The sequence below is a fragment of the Thalassophryne amazonica genome, chromosome 5 (assembly GCF_902500255.1).
Source record: "Thalassophryne amazonica chromosome 5, fThaAma1.1, whole genome shotgun sequence".
NCBI classification, from domain to species: Eukaryota; Metazoa; Chordata; class Actinopteri; order Batrachoidiformes; family Batrachoididae; genus Thalassophryne; species Thalassophryne amazonica.
Genome location: NC_047107.1, coordinates 54,986,621 through 55,009,888, shown reverse-complemented (window position 1 = coordinate 55,009,888; position 23,268 = coordinate 54,986,621). Strand labels below are relative to the sequence as shown.

Genomic DNA, 23,268 nt, shown 5'->3' with positions numbered 1-23,268 from the left:
CTGGGCTTGACTCCAGGGAAGGAGAAGGCTTTCATGCTCAGAAGTATTCCTTTTCCATGCTGTAACAGACCGCTGAAAGTGAACAACTGGGCTCTCGTACTAAACAAAACAAGTATACATGCCCTGGAAATAAGATGTGAGCAATGAGCAGGTAGGGAGAAGAGGAAAAAGTTGCAGGATGATTTTGAATTTAGTTTTGCAAGGCAAAAAACCTTATCTCTACATTTTTAAAAACTCACATCCTATTCATGCACCACAGTGTGTTATATACACTATTACAAAGTTACCTGTTGGTCCCTGCTCACCAGGAGCTCCCTGAGCGGGCACAGCCCCCATCAGTGAGGAGGCCTCTGGTGTAGTTTCTCCCTTTAAGTGCTGCTGTGATATGGAGGCTGGAGCATTGAGTAACTGGACCTGCAGGGGACATAAAACAAATGTAGATTATTAAACAACATAATGTGAGTGTAACACATTTCTTAGCACACTGTTGTCTTGGTGAGTATGGACCTTTATGCACTGTTCTTACCTTTGCCTCCAGTGAGCTCAGTCTGTCACTCAAAGCTGTGATTCGAGAGCAATTGAGGCAATCTAGAGGGAAAAAAGTTTATTTTTCCTCCAGGAATGAGACAATTTTTTGATAGTGCTAATTGGTGCAGCAACACTTCATACTAGAGATTTGTTCCACCGTGCAGGAAGGTGGGCGACGTAGACTGGATGGTTTCCTCAGTGCCTCCTGAGCCACGAGCTGATTCCCTGCATCTGTAACATAAGACAGAGACACATCATTTCTGTCAGATGCACTTCTATCAAAATGACTGACCATTTGAGGCAAAAATGTACAGTAGTTACATATGGTGGAATTGGCTGTTTTTGAGAGTTATACTCCTATAAAGATCTGTGAAAGAATCTGCGTGGCATTGAGAGTTGTGCTGAGAGTTCATTCCCAGCAATACCAAAGCACACACAAACCAGTCTATCCTGCAAACAAATATACTAGAGCTTGAATTACATAAAAAAAAGAGGTTGGGCGAGGTAGATGGCGTTTCTGTGGCTGATGTTGTAGCTCTTGTGGCTGGTACTGATCATAAGCACATGAAAATAGAGCATTTGGAATTTGTGGGTGAATATGACAGGAGGTTATGAGTCATCTAACCTTACAGCTAATATATGACTGCACTAGTTATGATGAGTGAATAAAATACTAAACAAGAATGAAACAATTAGCACAGCTGATACAAAAAACCCCCAATAAAGCAGCCGATGTAGATCATCCAACAAGATGCCTTAACCCCCCACACTCTCTTGTCCATCAAATTTCATGGAATATTGTTAATCAGGGGCTATCAGAAGGTTGTGGAAAAATTCACCTGTTTGTGTGCAGTTATGAAAGAGGTTTGCTGTCTTCCAGATGAGCTTACTGCTCAGCTACAACAGTGGAAGAAGAAGTAAGTCATTTTTGTAGAGGCCATTAGGCCCATTAAAGTGGATATGACACCTAAAAAATTAGGTAAAACTGATATAATTATCAAAATATACATACAGTATAGTATATAAGTTGAAAGTGGTTTTAATTATTATCACTGAGAAATAAAGTTTGTACAGTTTCTCAAAAGTGTGTTTCTTGGAAAGCGCGCTGGTAGCGTTCCATCAGTGGTCACGTGATGCCGTGATGTCACAGAATGTAGAGTCCCGTCTTTGTTAGATTGACAACAGGAACAGATGGACCTCAGCATGGACAGTGACGAGATAAGAACTTTTCTGACTCCTCTTCAAGTGTGGATTATTTCTGACTCGGATCCTGAGGACGTCGCAGCAGTGATTAGACCCTACAGATTGGAGCCGTATCTTTCGGACAAACATTCAAACAGGAGCATTCTGGCAGCGAAAATAATGCCGACGGTGTTTATGGTGGAAGCAGAGGCAAGAGACGTGCCAATTCCGATGGATTTTGAAAGGCTGCAGAATATGGAATGGTAAGGGAGGTTTTGATTTTTGTTGCTGCTGTTTATAACACTCTAATTACTGTATAGCATTTTCGATTCGAGTGTCTGTTTACTGCCTTTGTTATTGTTCCGGAGCCGTGACAGTGTAGCTATTACTTGTGGACCACCGTTATTACCTTCGGGTTTTTGCTGTTTTTGAGTGCCTGGCAATGCATTCATCCGTGTTTAGTTACATTATTTTCATGAAAGAATAGGAAATAAACGGCGATGTTTTTGAAAAAGATCGCCAAAAACAACACTGAACATGCCACCGCCGTGTTTACATGCCGCCGCCGTGTTTACTACGTAAGTTCCTTGAACATTTCAAGATTATTGTGAACATATTATTTGGGGTTGACATTTTAGGTGTTCCTGTGAGCGGTGCGAGAACATGGAGACGGTAGAGGAAAGTGTCTGCTGTCGGGAGCAAATGTGGGTGTGCGAGCGGAGCAAGCGGCAGTCGGACATTTCGTGCATCACACAACACCGCGGCTTTTGATCAATCTGCCTGGACTTGAAAAGGCTAAAACCTTTCACCCTTGTGTTTGTGCAATATGCTGCGACACACTGGTCAGGCATATCGACAAACAAGTCCCTGAGAGCTGTATTTAATCAAAATTTCTGCCGCTAAAAAAAGTGTAAACAACGGCCGCCAGGCGCGCGAGCCGATACGGTGTACATGTAGTGACGTATTTTAGGCTTGGTGCTCAGGGGGAAGCTGGTCACGGGGTGTGTACATTTTTCAGTGGCGGGACGTTCAAATGTTATATATAATGGGAGAACTGCGTCCATTTTCCCAAAACGCTTAGGTTGACCGAATTATATAACCTTTGTTACATGTAATAAGACTACGTTGTCTTTAAGTGTCATATCCACTTTAATGCTGGTGCTTGTCTCCAGATACTGAAGAAGTGGATGAGGGCGTATGACTTTCCATGGAATGATGCTGATCCATCGCAATGGCCTACATGCAAAGGACTAGTATCATTACCTGTACTAGACAATGCAAATAAAGTGTCTTGTCGATGGACACAGACAGGTAGCATGACTGGGAATCAAACCAAGTCTACAAATCAGCAACTCAACTCTTACCCCATCAAGCTACCTGCACTACAAGTACAAAACACAGAACAGAACTTGAAACCACCAGTGAGCATGTTTACATGACCATAATAATCAGATAACTGTTATTAATTAGATAACTATAATAATCTGATCTGACACATTTACATGCACTTCAGTAAAGCAATAATTGGAAAAATCTGGTTTACATGATTTCTGTTCATTAGTTAGATTTCTTTGGAAGTGGACAAAAGAAGAAACAGCAACTCTTGAAGAAAAAGCATAGACTGTATAGAGAAAAACAGCGCACTCTCTCCTTCTTGCTCTCCAAGGAGGTGCGCAGAGTTGATGTCCTCACGCATGAACAGTGATGAAATATGACATCATGCTTTTAGCAAATTCTGCTCAGTTCCACAGTGATGAAATATGACATCATGCTTCTAGAAAATTCTGCTCAACTCCACAGTGATGTGAGTGGACCTTGAGAAAAACCATGAAATTTTTTTTTATGACGTCGGGGCTGCCATTCCTAGTGGGAGGTCTGGGGATCCTCCACCAGAGAATTTTGAGGTATTACATGCAATTTGGTGCAAATAAGCTAAATGAGAGCTATTTCTCAGTCCCATTTTCTTGCTCATTTTAGTCATTAAAAGCATATTTTCCCATACTGGCAACATGACAAAACTATAATACATACAGTCTGTCACACGGATTAGAATATGGCGTGATTACTATTTAATAAAAACACATTTGCATTGGACTGTTAGTGTTCTCTCTCTACATTTATCAAAACATTTGACTTCAGCAATTTGTGCTTTTACAACAAATGATAGTGTCTGAACATGAATACAAATTAAATTTGATACAAGTAAAACTGCACCTACTGTTTAATAAAAGTCACCAATATGACTTTTAGTTCACAGGAACACCGACTTGGGTTTATATTTGATTCTTATTTACTTATATAAATTTGAAATACAATAACACAGATTTTTACATGCAGTGATGACATCAGCATTTCTGGGATACTCACAATTCATGTGTCGTCCAAAACAATGTACAAACATTTTTCACATTAATATTTGACTTTTATGACCGTGTTTAATGTTTGTATTTTCTTCCATATGAATATTTCACACCCATGTAATAGAAGAAACCATAAAATGCAGATTTTTGCAGGCTACCTCAGTAAATAAATATATCCAGTTTGCACTGGAGACTGTTTGAAATTCATCACAGACAAATTCAAATTGATCCCAAGGATAGATTTTAATTTGTGTGAAATAACATCAACTGACAACAAGTCCATCAAAAACATGATATAATAAGATCAAAGACGGGAGTGTTAGCTTTTCCGTAAAAAAAAAGTCAGGTTGGCATTTTGGTCCTTTTGGTTGAACCAACCTCACTTGAATTTATTTGTGATGAACTTTACGAGGTCTGTTAGAAAAGTATCCGACCTTTTTTGTTGTGTGGGCCGCCAGAAGAGAAGGTACTGCTGGCCCACCACCAGAGGGCGCCCTGCCTGAAGTGCGGGCTTCAGGCACGAGAGGGCGCTGCCGCCACGGACACAGCCGGGGGTGACAGCTGTCACTCATTATCTCATGACAGCTGTCACCCATCTACACTTCATCATACCACTCCATAAAAACCGGATGTCATCTCTGCCTCATTGCCGAGATATCATCGACCTGTGAAGGTAATATTCTCAGCCTTAAAACTAACTGTGTCTTAGTCTGAACTCGTTTTACAGCTGTTTTCCTGTGGAGTGCCTTATCTGGGAGATTGGCGTAATCAGCGACGGCTTCGCTTCACACCCCAGCCAGATAAGTGTTTGAGACAGGAGCTGCACGAGTGTGTGTGAGAGGTGGAATCTCCACCATTGTTGTTACTGGGTGTGCACACACCCACATCTTATTGTTTCTGCTCCTCGCCAGCAGTACCAGATCCGACATTCGGAGACGGTGGCCACCTGGGGACTCGGGACTTGGCGGCTCCAGTATTCTCCGGGTTCGGTGGCGGAGGAAATTGTGTGGTTCCGGTTCTTCTCAGGACAGATGTCTTCTATCCTCGAGCCTGCCCACACGTCACCTTTGTGGATTGACTGTTTGCAAAATTCTGTATTCCTCTGTATTGTGGTTGTGCTCATTCACAACAGTAAAGTGTTCATATTCGACTCTTTCATTGTCTGTTCATTTACGCCCCCTGTTGTGGGTCCGTGTCACTACACTTTCCCAACATTTTTATTTTTTTCAAAAGCCTGATGGATTTGAATCACGTGTGCATGCATGAGCCAACCTTGAACCTTTGTGCGCATGCGTGAATTTTTTCATGCCTGTCGATTGCGTCATTTGCTTGTAAGCAGCCTTTGTGTGAGGATGGGTGGAGTCTCTCGTAGTTTTTTCTTTGCAAGGAAATGGCGGAACGACTAGAGCAGCGCGACTGCATCAAATTTTGCCAGAAACTGGGCGACAACTAGGTGGAAACCATTCGGATTATTCAGACAGCTTTCGGTGACAATCCTATGGGCATCACACAGATTAAGGAGCGGTACAACCCGTTTAAAGACGTCTACACAACGGTGGAGAGCAAGCTGCGCTCCGGGCGGCCATCAACATGCTGAAATGACCAGATCATTTCCAAAGTGAACGCTGTGGTGATGTGGGACTGTCGTGTGACTATCTGAGAAATTGCGGAAGAGGTGGACATCAGCACTTTTTCAGCACATTCCACTGTGACAGAAGATTTTGCCATGAAAAGAGTGGCGGCGAAATTCATCGGCATGAAGCTGATGGTGCAGCAAAAACGCCTTTGTGTTGAAGCCTCACAGGACATGTTGTAACATGCCCACCTCGTCCACAATTTCTTGGATAGTCACATGACTGAAAAGCCACTGAAAGCCGTCTGAATCTTTCGAATGGTGGAAGAGCTGGGCATGTCCTGTGAGGCTTCAACACGAAGGCGCTTTTGCTGCGCCATCAGCTTCGTGCTGATGAATTTCGCCGCCACTCTTTTCATGGCAAAATCTTCTGTCACAGTGGAAGTGTTCACTTTGGAAATGATCTGGTCATTTCAGCATGTTGATGGCCGACCGGAGCGTGGCTCGCTCTCCACTGTTGTGCGGCCCTCTTTAAACTGGTTGTACCGCTCCTTAATCTGTGTGATGCTCATAGCATCGTCACCGAAAGCCGTCTGAATAATCCGAATGGTTTCCACCTGGCTGTCGCCCAGTTTCTGGCAAAATCTGATGCAGTCGCGCTGCTCCAATCGTTCCGCCATTTCCTTGCAAAGAAAAAAACGATGAGAGACTACACCCATCCTCACACAAAGGCTGCTTACAAGCAAATGACGCAATCAACAGGCGTGAAAAAATTCACGCATGCGCACAAAGGTTCAAGGTTTGCTCATGCAAGCACACGTGATTCAAATCCATCAGGTTCTTGAAAAAAATAAAAAAAATCAGATACTTTTCTAACAGACCTCGTAAATAGTCTCCCTGCAGCAGAACAACATTTCCATCAATTTGTTTTGTAGTTTCAACACAACATGCAGTTCGCGGTAAAATCTGCAACGGTGTCTCACATTCAGTGCTGTGTGGATGGGCGGCAGCACGATACATTTATCCTTCAGTCTCGGATAAGGACGTGAAAACGTGAGACTTAATATCCACTGTGGCATCTCAGAGACGTTTCCAAACGATTTTACACATATGAACATCATGAAATCAGACCACACACTAAAGGAAAACAAAAATAACCAAGAAACATCATGGAAGTATAAACCCAGATTTCTGGGAATTCCCAGAAAACTCCCATCACTGACTCAAATATATTTGTCTATAAATCGCATAAATTGACAAGAAATTTGCTCTTTAGAATGCTGAAACAACACACAGGGATGGTGAAGCACGCTTGTGCGTCATGGCATTTTTTTTTTTTTTAAACACACAACGTCCCGCTGCACCTCTGGAAATGTGAGGGCCAACTGCTTTTACACGTGTAAATATAAAAGAACAAAATATATCAGATTAAAGGTTTACATGTACCAAAGAAATCAGAGTATTGGGGAGACATCCAGATGTGTTAATCTGATTTCTTATAATCAGATAACGGTCGTTATCGGATAAAGATATCGGATTTTACTGTTTACATGACCACTTAATAATCAGGTGACAGCAAGTAATCAGACAGCAATCTGGTTTTAGTGTGCATATAAACAGGCCTAGTGACAGTTACACCACACAGTGTGCACCTCGCTTCTGTGCAAAGGTCGCCTCCTGTTGTCATAACTTCATGGAATAAAAAACACAAGGTCTGGTAGATAACAAATTTCCTTGTGCAAACAGAATGAGCATTCTCACCTCACATTCTGGTTTATGAGTGATCTGAATGTGTAGAATTCTAGACTGACTCCTATGTCTGGTCTGCTCGAGCTTCACCCAGACCAGGCGCTCCTGATACAAATAAGAGACTGGGTTCAAGCACCTCATTAGCCAACAGGAAGCATATCTTTCCTTTCAGCGGTCAGCCGCTACGGTCAAAGCCAAGTGCTGTACAAAAAGAAGCAATGAAATAGCACCTGCAGCACGAAACTAGAGGAGGAGAATGTATTTGTCTGACAGAGCTATACTTAGTGTAAGATCAGATGTCTTGATCTGCCTAGATCCACTGGAGACTGGGAAACTGAAAAAGGAGAGCTTATTGTTACAAAGACAAAGCATTTGAGAATTTACAAAAGTAAAGTAGACCAATTACTCACGGGGGGGGCGGGGGGGGGGGGGGGGGGGGGGTCAAAAGGAGAAGTACGAAAAACACACATGGCTTTGAGTAAATTGAGATGGCTGTAATAACCTAACCGACCCCCCCTCACATCCCTGTGCTCATAATTTCAGTGTTTTTGGGTTCAAGTATAATTCTCAGAGGATTATGAGTGCAGATGGATTAAAACCATGTAAGACCTGAGAGGAAAATGTTATGGCGTGCGCTGTACTTTGGTGAAAAACTCTTCTGCACTCTGACCGCAAAGCAAACGTCGTTCAGAGACAAAGAGAATGCATACTTTGTTCTGCTTTACTGGTCTGCGTGGGGAAGAACTGGCGGCACAGGACAAACAGAAAAGAGCAGTGTGCACATGTGCACGCGTGAAACACATTTTCCCCTGGAGCTGGGTTCATGTAGATGGCTGCATTCAATTACAAAGGGGCTCTGGATAGGAAATCTAGCTTGCGACCATCCCCTCCCAACAGCACCTCTTCCTCCTCTAAGAAGAGGAGAGCACTCAAGTGCCAAGTTCCCCTCACCCACACTCAAGCTATTGTATGAAGCATTAAGCCAGTGTTGGCATTAGGACAACGGTCTCCCACACATTTCAATTCTCTACAATATTTGTTACACACTCACTCCCTTTGTCTTGCAACACCAAATATGAAATTGTGCAAAACCTCTTGTATCATTTTCTGTGTATCTGAAGTTGAGGCCTGACAGACAAAGCTTGTGCACATGCATGATGTTTTCAAATCTGATCCATAGCTCTTGGCTAACAATAACATCATCACAGTTAATGAATGCTCCCTGATGGACATGGTCTGATGTATCCCGTCTTTGTTCTCAGTCAGCTAATTGTCCCAGTGGGAGCAGTCAAACAAATGTGTGAATGTGCTTGACCTTTAGTCTTGTGTTGCAGTGGGTTCTCATCAGTCAGAGCTCTTCATTAGAGAAGTACTCCTGCAGAGAGTTCAGTGTGGCAGAAGGCGCCGTGACATAAGTAAAGTCTTCCACCTACTGTTTCTTTCCTTGTCTCTCACTCCCACACACACATATAAGAGTACATACATGAAGAGTTTTGTCATTTGTTTTACAACACCCCTACTGGTAAAATAATCTCATAGGAAGACATGCAGACGTGAGAGAACATCAAGAGGGTCATCTGCTTCCAAAGCGATAACACTGAGTATCTATATGCCAATTAAAGATGGCCTAAGGGGCCATTTCAATTACAGTTAATGATATGTACTATATTTTGAGTAGGATGTCTGCAAGAAAAGCAGTTTGGATTTTGATATTAATTAAAATATTCCACATCCTACATTTGTACATAGCTGGGATGAGTACTGGACTTATTCTAGCTCTGGGAGGAAAATTTACCAAAATGAGAAGAGATGAGGCTTGGGCAAAAGTGGAAGTGTAATAATGTCCTGTCAGAACTCCAGTGTTGGTGCACTGGCAGACTGCAGATAAACTAGCTTTCAGTGTGGTTCACTTGACAGCTGACTGGTGCCAGAACTCTTACAATCTGGTCTGCAATCTTTTTTAGCACTTTTGCCTCTCTATTTAAGTGTATCCGTCATTATAAAGCAATGTATCCACACACACACACACACATACCAGTGGGCTCTAATCTGTAGAAACATCTCAAGCAGGGTCAATGGAAACAGGATGCACCTGAGCTCAATTTTGAGCTTGATGACAAAGGCTGTGAATACTTATGTACATGTGATTTCTTAGTTTTCTTTTATTTTTATAATTGCAAAATCTCAAAAAAAAAAAACGTTTTTCATATTGTCATTATGGGGTACTGTGTGTGCAGAATTTTGAGGCAAAAAAATTTATTTCATCCATTTTAGATTAAGGATGTAACATAACAAAATGTGTAAAAATTTAAGCATTGTGAGCACTTTACGGATGCACCATATGTACAACCCCTGGCAAAAATTATGGAATCACTGGCCTCGGATGGTGTTCATTCAGTTGTTTAATTTTGTAGAAAAAAAAACAGATCACAGACATGACACAAAACTAAAGTCATTTCAAATGGCAACTTTCTGGCTTTAAGAAACACTATAAGAAATCAAGAAAAAAAGATTGTGACAGTCAGTAACGGTTACTTTTTTAGACCAAGCAGAGGAAAAAAATATGGAATCACTCAATTCTGAGGAAAAAATTATGGAATCACCCTGTACATTTTCATCCCCCAAACTAACACCTGCATCAGATCAGATCTGCTCGTTGACATTGACCCTATGCCATGACATTGACACTATGTGTCTTTTTGCAAGGAATGTTTTCACAGTTTTTGCTCTATGGCAAGATGCATTATCATCTTGAAAAATGATTTAATCATCCCCAAACATCCTTTCAATTGTCCAAAATATCAACGTAAACTTGTGCATTTATTGATGATGTAATGACAGCCATCTCCCCAGTGCCTTTACCTGACATGCAGCCCCATATCATCAATGACTGTGGAAATTTACATGTACTCTTCAGGCAGTCATCTTTATAAATCTCATTGGAACGGCACCAAACAAAAGTTCCAGCATCATCACCTTGCCCAATGCAGATTCGAGATTCATCACTGAATATGACTTTCATCCAGTCATCCACAGTCCACAATTGCTTTTCCTTAGCCCATTGTAACCTTGTTTTTTTCTGTTTAGGTGTTAATGATGACTTTTGTTTAGCTTTTCTGTATGTAAATCCCATTTCCTTTATGCGGTTTCTTACAGTTCTGTCACAGACGTTGACTCCAGTTTTCCTCCCATGCATTCCTCATTTGTTTTATTGTGCATTTTTCGATTTTGAGACATATTGCTTTAAGTTTTCTGTCTTGACGCTTTGATGTCTTCCTTGGTCTCCCAGTATGTTTGCCTTTAACAACCTTCCCATGTTGTTTGTATTTGGTCCAGAGTTTAGACACAGCTGACTGTGAACAACCAACATCTTTTGCAACATTGCGTGATGATTTACCCTCTTTTAAGAGTCTGATAATCCTCTCCTTTGTTTCAATTGACATCTCTCGTGTTGGAGCCATGATTCATGTCAGTCCACTTGGTGCAACAGCTCTCCAAGGTGTGATCACTCCTTTTTTAGATGCAGGACTAACCGAGCAGATCTGATATGATGCAGGTGTTAGTTTTGGGGATGAAAATTTACAGGGTGATTCCATAATTTTTTCCTCAGAATTGAGTGATTCCATATTTTTTTCCTCTGCTTGGTCTAAAAAAGTAACCGTTACTGACTGCCACAATCTTTTTTTTCTTGATTTCTTATAGTGTTTCTTAAAGCCAGAAAGTTGCCATTTGAAATGACTTTAGTTTTGTGTCATGTCTGTGATCTGCTTTTTTTCTACAAAATTAAACAACTGAATGAACATCCTCTGAGGCCGGTGATTCCATAATTTTTGCCAGGGGTTGTATGTATCTCAACTCAACCTTTATTTCTAAAGCACATTTAAAATGACAGCAGTCAACCAAAGTACTGTACATAAAAAATGGGCACCAAGTTACCCTCAATCGTAAATAAATGAATTAAAATAACAATAATATTACAACAGGCAATAAAACAAATAAAAGACAACGTAAAATAAAGAGTAAAAGTAGTAGGAAATAATTTAATTTGATTTAATTAAATTTGTATTATTTACATAGTGCCAAATCACAACAAAGCTGCCTAGGGCGCAATGCATAAGTAAGGTCTAACCTTACCAACTACTAGAGCAAGCACACAGGCAACAGTGGTGAGGAAAAACTCCCTCTGATGATTTGAGGAAGAAACCTCAAGCAGACCAGACTCGAAGGGGTGACCCTCTGCTTGGGCCATGCTACGGAAAGTATACAAATAAGGTATAATTTGTCAACATTAAGCAACAGGAAAAACAGAAGGAATACTAAGGTGAAACAGAGATGGAATCACTCATTTAGGAAACGCCAGAGAAAAGAAATACGTTTTTAAAGAGGCTTTAAAAGTCGTTAGGGACAGGGATGATCTAATATTAAAGGGGAGACTATTCAGCCTGGGGGCAGCCGCTGCAATGCTCTGTCATCTCTAGTCTTTAATCTGGCTTTAGGCAGCTCCAACAAGTTGGTCAGAAGACCTTAAGGCTCTGGTTGGGGTGTGAGGTAAAAAGAAGGTCTGAAAGATACACGGGCCAGGCCACTGAGGGCTTTAAAAATAATTAGAAATTTAAAATCAACATGGTAACAGACTGGAAGCCAGTGAAGAGTAGCCAAGACCGGCGTAATGTGGTTGGACCTTTGGACCTGAATAAGCTGAAGGCGGTTTAGAGAGGTCTGATCCAACCCAACATGCAGAGAGTTACAATAACCTAGTCTACTTGTGATGAAGGCATGAATAACCTTCTCAAGGTCAGTCCTAGAGAAATATGGCTTGGACTTGGCTAAGAGACGGAGTTGGAAGAAACTTGTTCTAACAACAGCACTGATCTGCTTATCAAATTTAAAATGGCTGTCAAAAAAAAATCACCCCAAGGTTCCTCACACAGGGGTGAATGTTGGAACCCAGGGGACCCAGGACATCAGCAGAGGAGGCTGTGGAAGTTCTCCCCCAAACAGGATAACCACCATCTTGGATTCATTAAGATTTAATAGGTTAGCACTCATCCGAGATTTGACCTGTACAGTTGTGCTCAAAGGTTTACATACCCTGGCAGAATTTTTGCGTTTTTGGCCATTTTTCAAAGAATATGAATGATAACACAAAAACTTTTTTTCACTCATGGTTAGTGGTTGGGTGAAGCCATTTATTGTCAAACAACTGTGTTTCCTCTTTTTAAATCAAAATGACAAGAGAACTACCCAAATGAACCTGATCAAAGGTTTACATACCCCTGTTCTTAATCCTGTGTATTGCCCCCTTTAACACCACTGACAGCTTGGAGTCTTTTGTGGTAGTTGTGGACAGTAGACAGTTCTCAAAAACTGAGTGACTGTGCAAGAAGGAGAAAAGTGAGGAAAGCAACCAAGACACCCAGACAACCCAGGAGAAGTTATGGGCTTATGTGGCTGTGATTGGAGAAATTGTGCACAGCGCAAGCTTTGCATTTTGCATCACTACTCTTAGCTTCATAGTGGAGTAGAGCAGAGACGGATATTCTTTCACCAAAACAGATCAAATCCAGGCTTGCATCTCAGATGTACCTTCTGGCAATTTGTAGCTAAACTTTCAGGTCTTCTTTTTAAGAAAATCCTCCTCTATACCACTTCATCATGAAGATGGATAACTGGTGATACAAAGTAGAAGTATGTAAACTTTTGAGCACAACTGTATGTACTTTTTTCTGTAGCTTAATGGGCTAAGGGGTTGTGCTACCAATATGTAGACCTGTATTTGATTCCTGGCCATGCTCCCTGTCTGTAGACACTTCATCTAAACTGTTCCAAGCCACCCAGCTGTAAATGGGTACCAGCCTTTGTTGGGCACAGAAATCTGTGTCAGTCTGGCATACCATGCATGAGGAATCACAGACTCTCATCCACTTCACATTATGGATTAACAAATCCGAGGATAAGCACCAGCACTAATGGACCATAGGCCCAATATAGACTTACTTGTTATTCTTACTTTTCTATATTTCTTGTAAATTGGTGTTGGCACAACCCTGAAAAGCCATCAAATTTGAAGTTGTGAAACATCATTTCAAACTTATTGAGGAAATATGTCACCTCCTTGAACAAACCCAAGAAAACCTGCTAATCCCATTACATTAAAACTGAGAACTGCTCAAAAAGAAAGTTGGTGAAACTGCAGCACCAGGTGTGCAGCTGCAGGATAAGGTTACCATGCTGTGAAGCTCATATCTAATCATGACAGAACTGTTTCACTAGCAATTCCTTTCCAACACATTCAGTAAATGAACCTCTCCACAGATGAGTAGATGAATAATCAATTTATAATTGAAAGAACAAATAATTCTGACATTGCCTCTTTAATAGTAGAAAAAACAGGGAAAGTTGTCTTTCATTTTGACAAACATCTGATTAGAATGACAGTGGGTATTTGCTCAGTCCTCACAGCTGTATCCAGGCTGTGTCTGATACAAACAGCAACCTCACACCTGATGGTAAAATTCACCAGTGGACAAACTACAACTGTTGCATAAAAAAACCCAAACAAAAACAAAAGCAAAAAGTGAATGGCCTTTTCAACGGTATATAAAATGTCACACTGACCCTCGCCTCATCGCAAAAAAAGACTTGCCCCCTCCTTAAGGCACCTGGAGACTTGCACGCATTTAATCCCTGCACTGCCGCGCAATTCGTCATGCCAATATGACTGGCTTTGTCCCCCTGGATGCTGCGCTTTGTGCCACTGGGTGCTGCGCTTTGTGCAGCTGAATGCTACATTATATAAAATAATTATTTCGTAGCGGATAATCATTTGCTCTCAGAGTATGGCTGATGAAACCACCTCTAATTGCTCCGGAATCACACAGGAATTTTCTACAGCTGCAGCTGTTCTTGTGCGCTTCATGACGTGGAGAACGCATTTTCAATCGTCTTAAAGGTAATTAATTATTTATAATATTTACATTGTAAGGGCTTGGTAAAACTGTTGCATTTTCATTTCTTCTTATGAGTATCTGTAAAATTCTGTTTATTATAGATTTAACGACTTGTCATAATTGTTCAGATAAGCTGTGCTGTGATCCGCTGCGCTGACATAATGACTCACACTGACACTCTGTTTTTGAATTGTTTGCTCAATGTTCACGTGTAGTTCACAAAATTAATGCTTGCCAGAGATTTTGAACATTTCACAATTTTCTTTGCGCACTTTTATGCAGCTGCGCACAGTTAACAGTTCACAATGATTCATGCTTTTGTTTCTTCTAGACTAGATTATTGTAATGTTCTATTTTCAGGGTTACCACAGTCCATCATTAGGGGTCTTCAGCTGGTTCAGAACAGGTGGATTCTTCTTCTTCTCTCTCCTTTTTATTATTTATTGTAAAGAATAAATTCTCTCTTTTTTCCATCTTTCTACTCAAGGTTTGTGTTCAATTCATTTGTTTTTACTATGTATATACAGTAGTTCGGTGTTGGCCGTTTTGTTTTTTCTTTTAAAAAAGTAATTGTAAATTGCAATTTCATGTGATGTTAAGAAAAAATATAAAAAAAAAAAAAAATCAATGAAGGCACAGACACTCAACCTTTGATATTTTCACGAGGAGATTTCAATATACCGCTGCTGATTTAAAGCCTGTAAAACATTGTCACTATGTATACACATTGCACTAGCGCCGTTCTATTTCCGATTGACCTTTTAACTGGAAGAGCTAACAGGACCTTTAGCCATATTGTGCATGCTCCTGGTGAGATAGTGACTTTGTCTACTGGCACAACTTTTACGCCAGATGCCCTTCCTGACACAACTCGATATTACATGGACAAATGTGGCTGGGGGGGGTTTGAACTGGTGTCGCCAACCGAACCGTACCCCCTAAAAATCGGTCCACACTGCTGCGCATGTGTCATTCCAGAGTGTCAGCAGCAATTCACAGATTATCGCCTCGTTTCTGCTTAAAACTGTACTCCAGTCATCATCTATCTCAGTGACAGATATCTGAAGCTTTTTACAACAACCACATGAATTCAGCATTATTTCATAATAAAAGACGGGAAAGTGATCAGAGCGCCACACCAACACGTCTGAGTCGGATGTGCTGCTGCACATACATCATTTCAGAGCGTCAGCAGCGAATCACCAATTATCTGTTGTGAAAGTGACGTGACACGGACCCACAACAGGGGGCGTTAATGAACGGACAATGGATAAGCCAAAAGTAACAATTTAATGTTGTGAATCGCACAACAACGTACAGACAATAAAAATATGGTGGACTGTCAATCATACACCAGGTGACGTGTGGGCAGGCTCGACGATAGAAGACGCCTGGAGAGAGAAGAGCCGGATCCCCACACAGCTTCCACCACCAACGGAGCTGAAGAACACCGGAGCCGCCAAGCCCTGCGCCCCAGGTGGCTGCTGTCTTCAGCAGTCAGACCCGGTACTGCTGGCAGAAAACAGAGACAGTCCAGATGAGTGTGAGTTCGCACACTCAGTAATCCCACAGTCTGTCTTAAGTAAAGGAGGGAGAACCTCCACCTCCAATCACACACACTCGTGCAGCTCCTGGTCAACCACTTATCTGAGTTGGGGTGTGAGGCGAAGCCGTCACTGTCACACCAAACGCCAATCCTCCAGATAAGGAAACACTCCAGGAAAACGGCTGCAATAGAAGTTCAGGTTAAACACACACAGTGTCAGTCAGCAGAGAAATTACCTGAATGGTAGTTGATTTCTCGGCGGGGAGGTGGAGTTGCAGTCCAGCCTTTATGGTGGTGGTGATGAGAAGTGAATGAGTGACAGCTGGTATGGATGATGAGTGACAGCTGTCACTCCTGGTTGCTCCGACGCCCTCTCGTGCTTGAAGCCCGCACTTCAAGCAGGGCGCCATCTTGTGGTGGTGGGCCAGCAGTACCTCCTCTTCATCGGCCCACACAACAGGACCCCCCCCTCAACGGGCGCCTCCTGGCGCCCGACCAGGCTTGTCCGGGTGCCGCCGGTAGAAGTCGGCCAGGAGGGCCGGGTCCAGGATGAAGCTCCTCTTCACCCAGGAGCGTTCTTCGGGTCCATACCCCTCCCAGTCCACCAAATAGTGGAACCTCCGGCCCTTCCGACGGACGTCCAGGAGCCGGCGCACGGTCCAAGCCGGCTCCCTGTCGATGATCCGGGCAGGAGGCGGCACCGGTCCGGGGGTACAGAGGGGTGAGGTTTGATGTGGGACACATGGAAAACCGGGTGGATCCGCAGTGAAGCTGGCAGCTTCGGCTTCACTGCGGCTGGACTGAGGACTTTGAGGATGGGGAAAGTTCCGATGTATCTGTCCTTCACCTTTTGGGATTCCACTTGCAGGGGAATGTCCTTTGTGGAAAGCCAAACCTCCTGCCCAGGCTGATACGCAGGGGCCGGGGCACGCCGGTGGTCTGCATGGTTCTTGGCCCTCGTCCGGGCTTTGAGCAGGGCAGAGCGGGCGGTACGCCACACCCGACGGCACCTTCTCAGATGGGCCTGGACCGAGGGCACCCCGACCTCTCCCTCCACTAGCGGGAACAATGGGGGCTGGTACCCCAAACACACTTCAAATGGGGAGAGGCCGGTGGCAGACGAGACTTGGCTGTTATGAGCGTACTCGATCCAGGCCAGATGGTCACTCCAGGCCGTCGGGTGCGCGGAGGTCACGCAACGGAGGGCCTGCTCCAGTTCCTGGTTAGTCCGCTCTGCCTGCCCGTTCGTCTGGGGGTGGTACCCAGACGAGAGACTGACGGTGGCCCCCAGTTCCCTACAGAAACTCCGCCAGACCTGGGAGGAGAACTGAGGACCACGATCCGAGACAATGTCTGATGGAATCCCATGCAGACGCACGACGTGGTGGACCAGGAGGTCTGCAGTCTCCTGGGCCGTCGGGAGCTTCGGGAGGGCCACGAAGTGGGCCGCCTTGGAGAACCAGTCCACTATCGTTAGGATGGTGGTGTTTCCCTGGGACGGCGGGAGGCCCGTGACAAAGTCCAGGCCGATATGAGACCAGGGGCGACGAGGCACAGGCAGAGGCTGGAGGCGGCCTTGGGCCTTGTGGTGGTCAGCTTTGCCCCTGGCGCAGGTGGTGCAGGCCTGGACATACTCCCGGACGTCGGCTTCCATAGACGCCCACCAGAAGCGCTGCCGGACCACTGCCACGGTTCTTCGCACCCCTGGGTGACAGGAAAGCTTGGAACCGTGACAGAAGTCAAGGACCGCAGCCCTGGCCTCTGGTGGGACGTACAGTTTGTTCTTCGGACCGGTTCCCGGGTCCGGGCTCCGTGTCAGGGCCTCCCGGACGGTCTTCTCCACGTCCCAGGTAAGGGCGGCCACGACAGTGGACTCGGGGATGATGGTTTCAGGGGGGTCTGACAGCTCGGTCTTGACCTTCTCTTCATGCACCCGGGACAGGGCGTCAGATCGTTGGTTCTTTGTCCCGGGGAGGTAGGTGATCCAGAAGTCAAAACGCCCGAAGAACAGTGACCAGCGGGCTTGCCTGGGGTTCAGACGCTTCGCGGTCCGGATGTACTCCAGGTTCCGATGGTCCGTGAAAACTGTAAATGGTACCGATGCTCCCTCCAACAGGTGTCTCCACTCTTCAAGAGCCTCCTTCACCGCAAGAAGTTCCCGATTGCCGACGTCATAGTTCCGTTCAGCTGGGGTCAACCTGCGGGAAAAGTAGGCACATGGATGGAGAACCTTGTCGGACTCCCCGCTCTGGGATAGCACGGCTCCTATCCCTGAGTCAGAGGCATCCACTTCAACAACAAACTGGCGCTTGGGATCGGGCTGCACCAGAACCGGTGCAGTCGAGAACCGGCGTTTCAACTCCCTAAACGCGGCCTCGCACCGATCCGACCAGGTGAAGGGGACTTTTGTGGAGGTCAGGGCTGTCAGGGGGCTAACTACCTGACTGTAGCCCTTGATGAACCTCCGGTAGAAATTTGCAAAACCGAGGAACTGTTGTAGTTTCCTACGGTTCGTTGGTTGGGGCCAATCTCTCACCGCCGCAACCTTGGCCGGATCAGGGGCGACGGAGTTGGAGGAGATGATGAACCCCAAGAAGGACAAAGAAGTGCGGTGGAACTCACACTTCTCGCCCTTCACAAACAGCCGGTTCTCCAACAACCGCTGTAGGACCTGACGTACATGCTTAACATGGGTCTCAGGATCCGGAGAAAACATGAGTATATCGTCTAGATATACGAAGACAAACCGATGCAGGAAGTCCCGCAAGACGTCATTAACCAATGCTTGGAACGTCGCAGGCGCATTGGTGAGGCCGAACGGCATGACCAGGTACTCAAAGTGACCTAACGGGGTGTTAAATGCCGTCTTCCACTCGTCTCCCTCCCGGATCCGAACCAGGTGATAAGCATTCCTAAGATCCAATTTCATGAAAATTTGGGCTCCATGCAGGGGCGTGAACACTGAATCCAACAGAGGTAATGGGTATCGGTTGCGAACTGTGATCTCGTTCAGCCCTCTGTAATCAATGCATGGACGGAGTCCGCCGTCCTTCTTGCCCACAAAAAAGAAACCAGCACCCATCGGGGAGGTGGAGTTCCGGATCAACCCGGCAGCTAACGAGTCCCGGATGTAGGTCTCCATTGATTCGCGTTCCGGACGTGAGAGGTTGTACAGCCTGCTGGATGGGTACTCAGCGCCTGGTATCAAATCAATGGCACAATCGCACGGACGGTGCGGGGGCAGCGTGAGTGCCAGATCCTTGCTGAAGACGTCAGCAAGGTCGTGGTACTCAGCCGGCACCGCCGCCAGATTGGGGGGGACTAAAACCTCCTCCTTAGCTGTCACACCGGGTGGAACCGAGGATCCTAAACACTCCCGGTGGCAGGTTTCGCTCCACTGAACCACAACCCCAGATGGCCAATCAATCCGGGGATTGTGTTTTAACACCCATGGAAAACCCAAAATCACTCGGGAGGTAGAAGGTGTTACATAAAACACAATCTCCTCCCTGTGATTCCCAGACACCACCAATGTCACTGGCTGAGTCTGGTGTGTGATTAGTGGAAGAAGGGTGCCATCTAGTGCCCGCACCAACAATGGTGACGGTAAGGCCACTAGAGGGAGCCCAACCTCCTTTGCCCATCTGCTATCCAGCAGATTCCCCTCCGACCCCGTGTCCACCAGTGCTGGGGCGTGAAGGGTTAGATCCCCACTCAGGATCGTGACTGGGATTCGTGCAGATTTACGGGGTTTCCCCGCGTGGGTATTGTGACCCACCCTTAGCCCAGTCTCTAAGGACGAGTGCTGCTGTTTTGACCGTTTGGGGCATTCTCTCTGTGTGTGCTCGGTAGAGCTGCAGAGAAAACACTCTCCACGGATCAGCCTCCTTTGTCTCTGACCTGATCGTTTTTTGGCTCGTTTCCATAGCAACGTCAGCAGGGGGAGCTGTTGTCACGTGGAGAGCCCTGGCAGTGGAGCGTGGGGAAGTCGGCTCCCTTTCAGACCCGGGAGGAAGAGGGACGGCTTGTGCCTGACCACGCCCTTCGTCTCGCTCCCGTCGGTGTTCTGTTAATCGGTTGTCTAACCGTATAACCAGGTCGATAAGCCCATCTAAATCCCGCGGCTCGTCCTTCGCCACCAGGTGCTCCTTAAGGACCAGAGACAGTCCGTTTATAAAGGCGGCACGGAGCGCAACAGCATTCCAGCCGGCTCGCGCTGCCGCGATGCGGAAGTCGACTGCATACTTCGCTGCGCTCCGACGCCCCTGCCGTATCGACAGCAGCACACTTGAAGCGGTCTTGCCTCTATGAGGGTGGTCGAACACCTGTCGGAACTCCCTCACAAACTCAGTATAAACCGTTAGGAGCCGTGAATTCTGCTCCCAAAGCGCCGTAGCCCAGGCGCGTGCCTCTCCTCGAAGCAAATTTATAACGTAAGCCACCCGGCTAGCGTCTGACGCGTACATGACGGGACGCTGTGAAAAGACAAGCGAGCACTGCATCAAGAAGTCCGCGCACATCTCCACACAGCCTCCGTACGGCTCCGGAGGGCTTATGTATGCTTCAGGGGAAGGTGGGGGGGTTCGTTGAACGACCAGCGGAATGTCTGTTTCTGGCACACGGTCAGCAGGAGGAGGTGCTGCAGCAACGCCCTGAGCACACGCTTCCACCTGGGCGGTGAGAGCCTCTATCCTGCGATCGAGAACACCGCTCTGCTCGGTAACTAAGTCCAACCGAGCGGCAAAGGCGGTTAAGATATGCTGCAGCTCACCCAACACGCCTCCTGCTGGCGCCTGTGCACCTCGCTCTTCCATTGGCTGTTCAAGCGATGGTTGACGCCCCTCGGGATCCATGACGCTGGCCGAGAAATCCTGTTGTGAAAGTGACGTGACACGGACCCACAACAGAGGGCGTTAATGAACGGACAATGGATAAGCCAAAAGTAACAATTTAATGTTGTGAATCGCACAACAACGTACAGACAATAACAATATGGTGGACTGTCAATCATACACCAGGTGACGTGTGGGCAGGCTCGACGATAGAAGACGCCTGGAGAGAGAAGAGCCGGATCCCCACACAGCTTCCACCACCAACGGAGCTGAAGAACACCGGAGCCGCCAAGCCCTGCGCCCCAGGTGGCCGCTGTCTTCAGCAGTCAGACCCGGTACTGCTGGAAGAAAACAGAGACAGTCCAGATGAGTGTGAGTTCGCACACTCAGTAATCCCACAGTCTGTCTTAAGTAAAGGAGGGAGAACCTCCACCTCCAATCACACACACTCGTGCAGCTCCTGGTCAACCACTTATCTGAGTTGGGGTGTGAGGCGAAGCCGTCACTGCCACACCAAACGCCAATCCTCCAGATAAGGAAACACTCCAGGAAAACGGCTGCAATAGAAGTTCAGGTTAAACACACACAGTGTCAGTCAGCAGAGAAATTACCTGAATGGTAGTTGATTTCTCGGCGGGGAGGTGGAGTTGCAGTCCGGCCTTTATGGTGGTGGTGATGAGAAGTGAATGAGTGACAGCTGGTATGGATGATGAGTGACAGCTGTCACTCCTGGTTGCTCTGACGCCCTCTCATTCTTGAAGCCCGCACTTCAAGCAGGGCGCCATCTTGTGGTGGTGGGCCAGCAGTACCTCCTCTTCAGCGGCCCACACAACATTATCTGCTTAAAACTGACTTTAGAATGATTTAAGAGGTTTCACTTTGTCATCTGATGGTTAATAATCACATTATTCCCTTTGATCATTTTGGGTGTAAAGAGTCAGACTCAGAGAGTCAGACTCAGACGTGCTGCTGTTTCATTCTGATTGCGGGGGTCCCCCCCCACGCACACACACTTGTCTCTTAGTATATAGATGCAGTCAACATTATTTGCCGTAAAGTTTCTTAACTGAATATGTGTTCACTGTTACATTGCTGGTATCCACCAAGGTGAGATCCAAAGTCTCACTGAGCAGGTTTGAACCTGCAACTCTCTTGCAAAAGGTGTTTTACAATATTCTGCTATACACATCTATAAGATTGTGTCAGGAATATAAAAATGAGCATTTTAATGTCCACTTATATAATATGAAGCAGCACTTTCCCAGGTTACAGCTGGACTTCGGTCGTCTTTTTTCATTCTTGGGTCTAAGTGTGTTATCGCAAACTTTAAATTTCCTGCTGCAAAAAACAGGCCTGTCAGCAGGTGTGAACACAAACAAAATGCACGCACCACAACAAGCAAACGCGGCACAAAACAAGGTCCTGATCCATCTCTGTCGGGTCAATTAGCTGAGCTCAGCGCTGCAACATCATTAGTGACCAGGTGATGACAACTAACTAGGGCAGACGTTTGTCTCTGTCACTGCACCTTCAGCAACACACTGCTGGTGCCCAGAGTGGAACACACAAATCCAAAACTCATGCACACAAGAACATCACAGCACACAAAGTCAAGTAAACATATCACAGTGACTACTCTATTTCTTTCATCTAATTTTGAATAAAAAAAAGAGCAATTATTGTAAGACAATACTTATGTCACCTTACTCCACTCTTCTTCTTTCATATTTTCCAGAGACAATGATAGCCCAGCATGGGTCCTTTGCACCCCACCAACACTGTGTTTATTTCATATTTTAAAAGACTCAAGAATTTAAAAAGAAAATCGGTACATTATTTAATAATGCAATGCAAATAATGAGGATTACAGCCAGTAGACCCAACCTTCAATACCTCATCTGCCATGCTGGTTGGAAAAAGGGACACTGGACCCACTTCAGTGCACAAACAGAGCTATCGTTGACAGAATGCAAAGCACAAATCTGATGATGCCAAGTAGTTTAGATGGTGAGCAAAGTAAAAATAATTTGTAAAATGTTGGCTACTTGGAGTGCAGGACATGCACAATCTGCCTAGATAGTTTAACACACTGTTTTGACTTCCACAAACTGCCCAATTCTCAAGTAAAACTGGTTCAAGTTGTCACTACATGTCATGATAACTGACAAACAAATAAAACAAATTAAAATATGGAACCAAGGTGAAACTGAGGTGTAGAGCTCCTATCCAAACCCAGAATATCATATATTAAAAAAAAAAAATTCAAAACTAACTCAATGATAATTAAATCCAAAACTGCCCATGGAAAATACACCTGATTTAAAATGCAGTGGACCAGAACAGAGCCTGGTGCAGGTGCAGATGTGTAATGTGCTGGTCATAATGATCAGTCAAGACTGAAAAATATATCAGTTGCAGTTCTTCTATTACACAGTTTAGATCCATACAAGGCGGTCAACTGTGTTACTGCTCAAGTTTCTGATTTTCTCTCCTCTGGGTTTCTCCAATTACTATGTTTTTATCCGTTTTTATTCTGACATCTCATCCA

At 45.1% G+C, this 23,268-nt stretch overlaps 1 protein-coding gene across 3 annotated transcripts in view; it reads right to left on the bottom strand.

Annotated features, from left to right (window-relative positions):
* The window catches only part of emid1 (EMI domain containing 1), a 328,184-nt gene that overhangs the window by 67,310 nt on the left and 237,606 nt on the right, over positions 1-23,268 (bottom strand). For all 3 annotated transcript variants that reach the window (XM_034170293.1, XM_034170296.1, XM_034170294.1), the window contains exons 4-6: positions 670-759; positions 527-588; positions 288-414 (exon numbers count right to left, since the gene is read on the bottom strand). In XM_034170293.1, the coding sequence (XP_034026184.1) occupies positions 288-414; positions 527-588; positions 670-759 (279 nt within the window). The remainder of the gene's footprint in view (positions 1-287; positions 415-526; positions 589-669; positions 760-23,268) is intronic.